The 9,711-nt window shown below is 49.1% G+C and overlaps 2 protein-coding genes across 2 annotated transcripts; both read left to right on the plus strand.

The window, feature by feature from the left end:
• Window positions 1-3: 3 nt before the first annotated feature.
• On the plus strand, window positions 4-1,081 carry RIOX1 (ribosomal oxygenase 1; the record flags this gene model as incomplete). Its single annotated transcript, XM_010171282.1, has 1 exon — window positions 4-1,081. A coding segment is annotated over one exon (1,041 nt), but the record flags the coding sequence as incomplete, so codon positions are not given.
• Window positions 1,082-3,820: 2,739 nt separating this feature from the next.
• LOC104527540 (acyl-coenzyme A thioesterase 5-like) lies at window positions 3,821-9,060 on the plus strand. The gene is given in 6 exon segments (XM_010171283.2): window positions 3,821-3,942; window positions 3,944-4,275; window positions 7,688-7,890; window positions 8,497-8,802; window positions 8,804-8,996; window positions 8,999-9,060. Coding segments are annotated over 6 exon segments (1,179 nt in total). The 5' UTR covers window positions 3,821-3,859.
• Window positions 9,061-9,711: the final 651 nt, after the last annotated feature.

Genomic DNA, 9,711 nt, shown 5'->3' on the forward strand with positions numbered 1-9,711 from the left:
TCCCTGCGGCTCCTCAGCCCCCAGGCCTTCTCCCTCACTGTCTGGAACTTCCTCACCATCCTGCAGGAGCACTTCGGCAGCATGGCAGGGGCCAACACGTACCTCACGCCACCTGGGACGCAGGGCTTCGCCCCCCACTATGATGACATCGAGGCCTTTGTGCTGCAGCTGGAGGGGAAGAAGCGCTGGCGCGTCTACAGCCCCCGGACGGATGCTGAGGTGCTGCCCCAGTTCTCCAGCGCAAACCTCACACAGGCCGAGCTCGGTGAGCCTGTGCTGGAGACGGTGCTGGAGGCTGGGGACCTGCTGTACTTCCCCCGTGGCTTTATCCACCAGGGCAACTGTCTCCCTGATGCACACTCGCTCCACATCACGGTGTCCTCCTACCAGAGGAACTCTTGGGGGGACCTGCTGGAGAAGCTCCTCCCAGCTGCCCTGCAGATGGCCCTGGAGGAGGATGTGGAGTACCGGCAAGGGCTTCCCATGGACTACCTGGGGTACATGGGGGTGGCCAACTCGGACACAGTGGATGCTCGCCGAACAGCCTTTATGGAGAAGGTGCAGAGCCTGATAAAGAAACTCATTGACTATGCACCTATTGATGCTGCCGTGGATCAGAGAGCCAAGTCATTTCTTCATGACTGTCTCCCCCCAGTGCTTACGCAGAGTGAAAAGGCGCAGAGTGTGTACGGCTTCCCAGCCCGCTGGCAAGATGGAGGCCCCTGTGATGTCGATATACTGATCACAAAAGACACAGAAGTACGTCTCCTCCGCCATGGCATCATTAGATTGTGTAATGAAGCAGCAGGTGTGATGCTGTATTACGCAACAGAAAACTCAAGAGTGTATCACAAGGAAGAACCCAAGTTCCTTGAGATAGATCCTGAGTATACCGACAGCATTGAACTTCTCCTGTCTTCCTATCCAAACCACGTCACTGTGGATACCCTCCCATGTGAAACCTTGGAGGACAAGATATCTCTAGCCACGCTCCTGTTTGAGAAGGGCATTCTGACTACGAAGAAGCCTCTGGTGCAAGTGTAACTAATTTTTAACAAAATAAACACACATTGTTGAGAAAGTGTTCTGTCTTGTTCTTGCCTCACACCTGCTAGGTGTGAATCAGCAGTCCGGATCGCACTGTCTCATCTGGGGGCAAGAAGGGCTTTGGCATGAGTGGAGAAATCAAATGTGATTACAACAGGTATCTGGTCTAGGAGTGACCCTGCATGGCTGAGTGAGAAGTGCTTAATTATTTTATTTTATTTTTTCCTTTACCAGCCATATTGCCCAGAGGTTGACCCCTCCTTGGAAGTGTTCAAGGCCAGGTTGGATGAGGCTTTGAGCAGCCTGGTCTAGTGGAAGGTGTCCCTGCTCATGGCACGGGGGTTGGAACTGGATGATCTTTAAGGTCCCTTCCAACTCAAATGATTCTATGACTCTATATTACTACACTTGAGGTAACTTCAGGAAGCTAGTGGATTTTCTTGCAGTCTAAATCATCTGTGTGCTTACACTTTTAAAGCGGTCTGCCCTACTGAGGGAAGTACTCTCATTACTCAGGCAAATTCGGTGATGGTCACTGTTCTGTGTGCTTGTGTTGTGCCATGCTGCACATACAGTGTGGCCTTCAGGCCTGTGCTGTGCTGCAAAGTTCCTTTGGCCACAGGAAAACTCATCCAACTCTGCCTAAAAGTGGAGCCTGCAGGCAGCTCCCACAGAGTGCCAGCAGTTCTACCACCTGCGTGGCCCTGCCCTTATCGAACAGTACAGCAAGAGGTTCCCAAGCAAATGTGAGCTGCTGAATTTGAAATGCTTCGGGCTCTTTCTGTCTTCTTTTTCAATCAGATAATTGTAAGCTGTCTCAGTGATAAAATAACCTCCCCTTAGCAGGAAAATAACTGGTTTTCCCTCAGCAGCCCCTAGCAAGGTAAGTACTGGTCCTTTCAAGGCAAATGGGGCACCCTCTAATACAGGGATTTTCAGGCTGTATGCAAAAAAGTTCCATATCAGGACCTAGGAAGTTACATGAATACATGCCCGTCCGTGTGGCTAGTTCCTTTAAATACTGACAAGCCTCAGATATACTTTTCCACAATGCTGTTTTATTGTCCCAGTCAGCAGGTGAAGGATATTCTGTCTCTAAAGCCCCCTGAAGCCATACCCAAAAGGAGCAGGCTGTGTTACCCTATGCTCCTCTGAGCTGCTGGGTCATCAGGGTTTTGCAAGATGGCACCCCAGCACTGTAATTGCTTTGGATTTAAGTGTACGCTATCTCCTCCGAAGTCCCACACTTGCAACCATCAGTGTGCCAGCCTTTCCCCTGTCTTTTTCCCGTATACTTTTGCTAAATCTTGAAACTTGGGCTGTGGAGAATCACACACCATGAGAGCATGCTGAGGAAACCCTGGGGGCCCCTTTGCTTTGCAAATCGATATTGGCTGGACAGAAATGTTGCACTCGTCCTCTGACCTCTCTCTACTCTAAGCACCCTTGTGTCTGTTTCAAGCACGTTAATAACAATCAAAGATGGCACAATTCTTAGCTCTAACTTTTCCTCGCCCCTGTTTTCTAAAACAGCATAATATTTCAGCTAGGGTGAGGCATTCTGATAATTCTAATAATAGTAGTAGTAAAATACGCAAATAAGTGATACACAGTACAATTGCTCACCACCCACTGACAAGGCCCAGCCCATTCCCAGATAATGATCCTGGAGGAGTGACAATCCCAAACCAAAACCACAATCCTGGAAGAGCGAGAGCCCGAGCGACAGGCAGAGAGGGCAAGAGAGGAGGAGACCCTCACTAATATCCTGAACATGACATTCCATGATATGGAATATCCCATTGGCATATCCAAATGCCAGTTTAGCTAATTAATTTAAATATTCTTCACTCCCTTAGATCTTGCACTTGTAGACTGACAGAACACAAAGGCAACAAAACTGAAAACATTGGCATGTTAACAATGTTTCTCTCATAACAAATCCCATACTGAAACTCAAATACAGCGCTATTCTAGCTACTAAAAAGAAACCCAGCTCTGTCTCAGCTAAAAACCAGGGCAGGGGCAGCATGTTGGGGTTAACTCTTGTGGGTCACTAGCTGCCTGATGTACAATGGTCTTCTCTTCAGGATCACTACACTGACTTCCCCTGGAGATAGTGTTTGAGACATAATTAGGTGGGGAGGTTGTGTAGGAGAGGGACATGCATTTTTCAAAGCAGCCTTCATGAATTGTCATCATATGCCCCCTTAGTCTAAAAAATACAAAGTAAAAAGCGTTTGCTGGTATCTAGCTGTGGTGGGTTGACCTTGGCTGGCTGTCAGATATGCAGAGAGGAGAGCTGCAGCTGCGCCTTCTCCTGGATCAAGTCCTGCAAGGACAGTAACCAGCAGGCCTGGTTTAGAGAACTGCCACCACAGCAGTTAAGAACATTATTTCCCAATGAGTGTCTGGGCAGAGCTGCCGCCCTTTGGAGATGCTCCCGCAATGCCAGGGGGCTGGTTGTGCTGATCCTGCCCTGCCGCAGGCTCTGGCAGGGCTGCAGTGGCGGCTCCAGACAGCCTTGATGTTTCACAGCACGGTGGGGGCCCACGCAGCTCCTGTCCCAGTTCCCCTCCCATTGCCCGTGTGCGGTGAGCTGCATTTGTAGAAGAAGCCTCAGCTTGAATGCAGACTCAGTGAAGGCAGCAACTCAGGAGCCATGTGGCGGATCACTGTCCGCTCCCTGTGCTGGGGAAGCTCTCTAGGCTCGCTGAGGCAGCTGCCTTGGCCCAGCCCCATACCTGCCACCCTTCAGCACTGCCGTCCTGTGCGGACCCCCGGGACGACCTCTGCCCACAGCCTGTCCTCCATGGCCCCCTCCATCCGCCTCTCGCCTGTCACCCGCAGCCTCTTCGATGAGCCGCTGGCCATCGCCGTGCAGGGCCTCAGCCCGCGAGCTCTTCCAGGCCTGCACCCGCTACCAGGCGGGGAACGATGGGGAGCTGGACCTCACCCGCTGCCCCGCGCTGCCGGGAGGCAACTTCTCCAGCCTGGAGCCCATGGGGCTGCTCTGGGCTTTGCAGCCCCAGAAGCCCTTCAGGCGGCTGGTGAAGCGGGACGTGCAGAGCCCCTTCCTCCTGCAGCTGGAGGTGTTTGAGGGCCACGGGGAGCCCCCCAGGCGGCTCCTGGCCCAGGCGCAGCACGAGCGGGCGTTCCTGCGGGACGGGGTGCGGAGGGTCCCGGTGCGAGAGGGGAGGATCCGGGCAACACTTTTCCTGCCCCCTGGTAAGTACCAGCTGCAGCCCTCCTGTTTTCCCTAAACTGATGTTTGTCAGTGCAAGCTGTTCCATGACCTCTGTAAATAGGAGTTCACTAAAACCCCTCTCTTTCCTTTCTTCTTTCCCTCCCTCCCTTTCTCTCTTCCTCCCTCCCTCCTTCCTGCACCACCAAACAGCCTGACCATCATTCCCAGTTCACCTCGCTGTGCAAGCACTAGCACATGGTGGCAGAAGCAGGCAGAGGAATAACTCTTCTTGCCCACAGCTTGAGGTTACATGTACATGTACACGTGCACAGTGGAAGTGAGCATGCCAGGAGGGCTGCTGGAGGTGAGAAGCTGCAGAAGAGAGTGGTGGAGAGGTGCTCTGTGCCAGTCCTCCCTCTCCCCCTAGCACAGTAGCAACTAACTACAAGGAGACAATGGTCCACCATGTTGGGGTTCCTGTGGACATCATCCATTTGTTAAAGGGGCAAGAGGAGCAGCTCAAGAACATTTACAGGGCTGAAACCTTTCCAGCAGGAAAATACAATAATATAATTGCTTTGGAAAAGGTGCAGAGCACCTTTATGAGGTGTAAGAGTTGCCCAAGACACCACCAGGCTGCAGCATCTTCTAGGCAGCTACATTGAGACTTCCCTGCCAGAGTCCAGGGGGCTGGACGGCTGATTTCACAGGCTTAGCATCTCACCCACAGCAAGGACAGTGCTCCCTCCCCTATCTTACCCCCACCCCCACCTGCTGACCAGGAGATGGAAGAAGCCACCTGCATACATTCTGTACCCAAAATGTCCTGCTTCCCCTGAGCTGAGGCACTTAGAGTAAGCCAAATGCTGGTGCATTTCTTCAGTGTGCCCCAACCCACTCCTTTCTGTGTGTTTTAAAATGATAGGCCCTTGCCTCACTCCCTGGCACTTTGAATTGTCTCCTAGGCACAGGATAGAAGGGGTTTATTCTCATCCTGCCACCACCACAGCCAATCTTCAGCTTAGCAAGACTGTAAGCTTGGTCTGTAGCCAGTATTTCTGTTACACAGTTCCATTTGGAGATGTGTTTTGCCACCATGATTTCACCACACTCAAATTGTCCTGCACTGAGATACCCTCACCATGATTTTCTGTTCCTGGGAATGTTCCACATTCAGATTCAGGAGCTGGATATTCCTCAGCAAATGACCACGGCCATGAAAAGGTGGATAGCTCAAAGGGCTTTTGCTATAGTACTATCCCACCTCCCTTGAGCACCTTGTTCAGCATTACCACCTTTTCTGTGCATGTTCAGTGCAAGCCCACAGACCCCTGTTACACTCAGCTGAGCTGTGGGCCACAGACAACGCACTCCTGGCCTCTCGGGTACACAGATACTACTTTGAATGCTTACAGTCTATGGAGAGCCAGTAGATGTGCTGTTGCTTGCATGCAAGAAGGAAGAGCATAGTACCACTGTGGACAGTAAGGCTCTCCTTAGTCCAGTGTTAAGGGAGAGACCACTCGAGCACACATACACCATCCTAGGAGTCACACACATACCACCCAAGTCTTTCCTGCTATGACTAAAGTCCCTTTACAGTGGGTGACTCCAGTGAGTCAACAGGTGCTCCTTTCGACTCCTTTCGCATACACGTTCTCACTCTGGAGTGCTTCTTTTTTGCCAGGTTCAGCCCTAGGTTTCCCGTAGCAGTCTCAGGTATCGAATTTTATATAAAAATAATAATAATAATTTATTCAGATGGCACAGCATAAAAAACAAAACAAAAAAACCCAACAAACAGCTCAAGATGGGTTCCTCCAGAGAGGCACCCCAAACAAAGAAATCTCTGGGCAATTATACCCTAACAATCTATGTACCCGCCCCTCACGTGCTCTTCACACACCTTTCAGGTGCATTTTTGGTCCAGTGGTGATTTCCAGTCCAGGATTTTCTAACACGTTATTGGATTCTTTCTCTGTCTCCAGGCAGACAGTTAACTGTTCTTATCTTGTTGAGTTGCAGCTCCTGCTGACAGCTGTAGCCTCCTTATCTTCTGGTTTGCACTTCTTGTACACCTGCTCGCTAGCAGAGCATGGAAAGCTGGAAAGTCCTAGACTTAGGATAAACACTACTTAGAAATAACTAAAACATCAGAGTGTCATCAACATTATACTCATACTAAATCCAAAATACAACACTGTACCAGCTACTAAGAAGAAAATTACCCCAGCAAAAAGCATATCTAGGTGAAAGTTCACAGCTTGCAGCCTAAGGCTTCAGCAAATCTAGCTACTTATGCTAAGTAATAAACAAACAGCATACCAAATTGCACAACATTTCGCTGTAGCCCCTGCATCATAATGCTAAATGAGTGATTAATTCTATTTAAAACTTACTTATTTAAGCTAAATGTCTAGTATTTCTTAACACCAAGGCAGAGAGCAAGCAGATGCTGTGCACACCCCTCTCTTCCACGACCCCCAGCAGCATGTTCACACCTTCCACCTGCAGCCATATTTGAGGATGAACAGGACATCACAGTGCAGGGTGTAAGACTGTGGCAGGAAGGCCATGAAGAGTGGGAGGCATGAGCGCACTCAGGCCTGTGGCTCTCCTGAAGCCAAGAGTAGGAGTGAGCTGGGTCTTACCCACTCCCCAGTATGGCCAGGGACACCTTCTCTGGCCTGGGGCCTCTGTGGAGCTTCTCTGGGCCCTGCAGTCCCAAAACCCATCAGGCTGCCGGAATGCAAAAAAAAGCACCCTCTTCCCTTGCACTGGGTGGATTGGAGTAGGATTTTCACAAGGTGAGGAAAAGAGGATCCTGTGCCAAGAAGGAAACCTCTAAACAATGATTTTCTGATCACCCAGTGAGATACCCATGGCGTCCTATGCAGAATTTAATACTGATCACAGTCAGAGACATGATCCTCAAAGAGATTAAGTGCTAGTTGGGTGGATCCCACTTACCACTTTACAAGAGATCCCAAATGTTCAAAAGCCACAATACAAACACAAATGCTTACAGCTTCTAGTTTAATAGTACTACATCTATCAAATCATGATACCTTGTGGATTTTTACAGTGCCAGGTGAAGTGGTCGTTGTTACATGCCTGCTTACAGGTAGAAGAGAAGCTGAGACAAGACACCTTCACCAAACAGTCTCTGCCTGTTGGCCCAAGCACGATGCAGAAATACTGCTGATCCCTAAAACAAATAAGGGTTTGCACCTTACCCAAGAGGTTCTGCTCCTAAGCCTTTCTTCCTCTGCAACATACTCTAGGGTTTTTTCAGCTGCTGACACCACACAGCTGAGTGAATGATCAAGTCCTTTCCCAAAAAGATGCTTTTCCGGAGTTCCTGTTGTGTACCTGGTTTGATGCATTTTACACCAGAGAAACACTGAAAGGAGTCATTTCAGGTGATACTGCTCTTTGTCTTGTCTGCTCCAGGAGAAGACCCCTTTCCAGGGATCATCGACATACATGGACTTGGAGGAGGTATTTTTGAGCACAGAGCCAGCCTGCTGGCCAATCATGGCTTTGCCACACTGGCCCTGGCTTATTATCAATGTGAGGATTTGCTCCAGGAGCCAACTGAACTCCACCTGGAATACTTTGAAGAGGCGATGAGCTATATGCTACAGCACCCACAGGTAGGAGCACCTTCCACGTCTCCTAAGCTCCAGGAAACACTTCTTCAAAGTGCCTGTCCCTTTGCCTGAGTCATCTCTGGAGGAAGCTGCTGAAATACTCACCCGGCACAGCTGGCATCTGCCAGGAGGTTAGGTGTCTGAGTTCTAGAAAAGAGGAAGGGTTAGATATGCACTGGAAGGGCAGTGGAGAGAGATCACAAAGTAATCTCTCAAGAGACAGCTGAGATACAAGGTGGGAAGGTTGTGCAGGAGAGAGCCTTCGTGAATTGCCAGCAAATGTCCTCCTACAGTCTCAAAAGTGAAAACAGCATCTGCCAGCGTCTAACACTAGTAACTCTTAGCTGTGTCCTACCACTTGTCCTTAAATTGGTGAAATCACATTCCCCATCTTTTGGCTGATGTCAGTGTGTCAGAGAACATTACTAAAGGCAACGGTCTGAAGGGAGGAGAAGGTCCTTGGCACTTGTCCAGAAAGAAAACAAATCATTGCCATCACCTCCTTCACAGTGTTTTGCAAACTCTCAGCATTATACAACATTCCCCTCCAGGAACTAGCTGTTGTGTTTTTCAGCTCAGTACTGATAAGGATTTCCTCTTGTCTACCAGGTGAAGGGACCAGGGGTTGGACTGCTTGGTTACTCCAAAGGAGCTGATCTGTCTCTCGCCATGGCCGCCTTCCTGAAGAACATCACAGCTGTTGCTTCCCTCAATGGCCTTGTGGCCATTACAGGTGTTCCTCTTTGTTACAAGGATAAAACCATCCCCTCTTTGCCCATTTATGAACAATATGCCAAGGTCATGGATTCCAATATTCTTGATTGTTCTGACACCCTTATTGACCCCTTTCAAGCCCCTGGCAACCAAAGCCTGATCCCAGCAGAGAAAGCTGAGGCACAGTTACTATTCATTGTTGGGAAAAGATGATCATGTTGTCAAAAGTGAGTACCATGCTACTGAAGTCTGCAAGCTTCTGCAGGCTCAAGGGAAGAAAAATTCTCAGATTCTCTCCTACCCTGGAACAGGGCACTGTATTGACCCTCCCTTTTTCCCTTTGTACCCCATAGTAAACCATCCCATTTTTCACAAGCGGGCAGTCCTGGGTGGGGAGCTCAGGTTCATGCTTGGCCACAGATCCAGGCTTTTTTCAACAAATACTTAAATGACAACTAATGTGCAAAAAATAATGTGCAAGCAACACAGAACTTCAACCAACCAGATCTGATAAATTCTTCTACATTTATCAGGTCAAACCTGGTTCACAGGGTTTGATACAACTACAGTACCTTCCATGATTTTGCACAGTCACAACTCAGAATAAAGATCTGGTTTTGCCTTTTCTGTTTTTCCCGGAACTTTTTTTCTCAAGTGTCAAGAAAAGGAATGGCAAGTAGATTTGCAATAGCCATAAAACAGATCATATGCAAAATGCTCAGTTACATTTCTCAGGTGCTTTCTTTTCTTCTAATACTTGATGGTGCTTTGCATATCACTGTAGTCTCTACATGCGTATGCTATCCTCAGCTCATACTTTAAAGCAACACCTCTCAAATGCGAATTTTGGAGCAGGGATTTCACCACTCTTATGGTGAATCTCTCATCACAAATGGACATGTCTCATCTCTGTGCTGCTGGAAGTGTGTAAGAATGGACACTATAGCCAGGATGCTGGGGAGTCCCTGGTTAACCCTCGGGAAGTTTTGTTTGCCCTCTACGCCTTCTTTCCATCTCCCCTTCAGAAGGAAGTGCTCTGGCTCATGGATACTTCTGGCCCCAAGGTGTCATGCAAAAAGCCATTCTGCTGAATTTACAGCCGTTGTGATC

Source organism: Antrostomus carolinensis, unplaced genomic scaffold (genome assembly GCF_000700745.2).
Source record: "Antrostomus carolinensis isolate BGI_N321 unplaced genomic scaffold, ASM70074v2 scaffold20927, whole genome shotgun sequence".
In the NCBI taxonomy this organism is placed as follows: domain Eukaryota; kingdom Metazoa; phylum Chordata; class Aves; order Caprimulgiformes; family Caprimulgidae; genus Antrostomus; species Antrostomus carolinensis.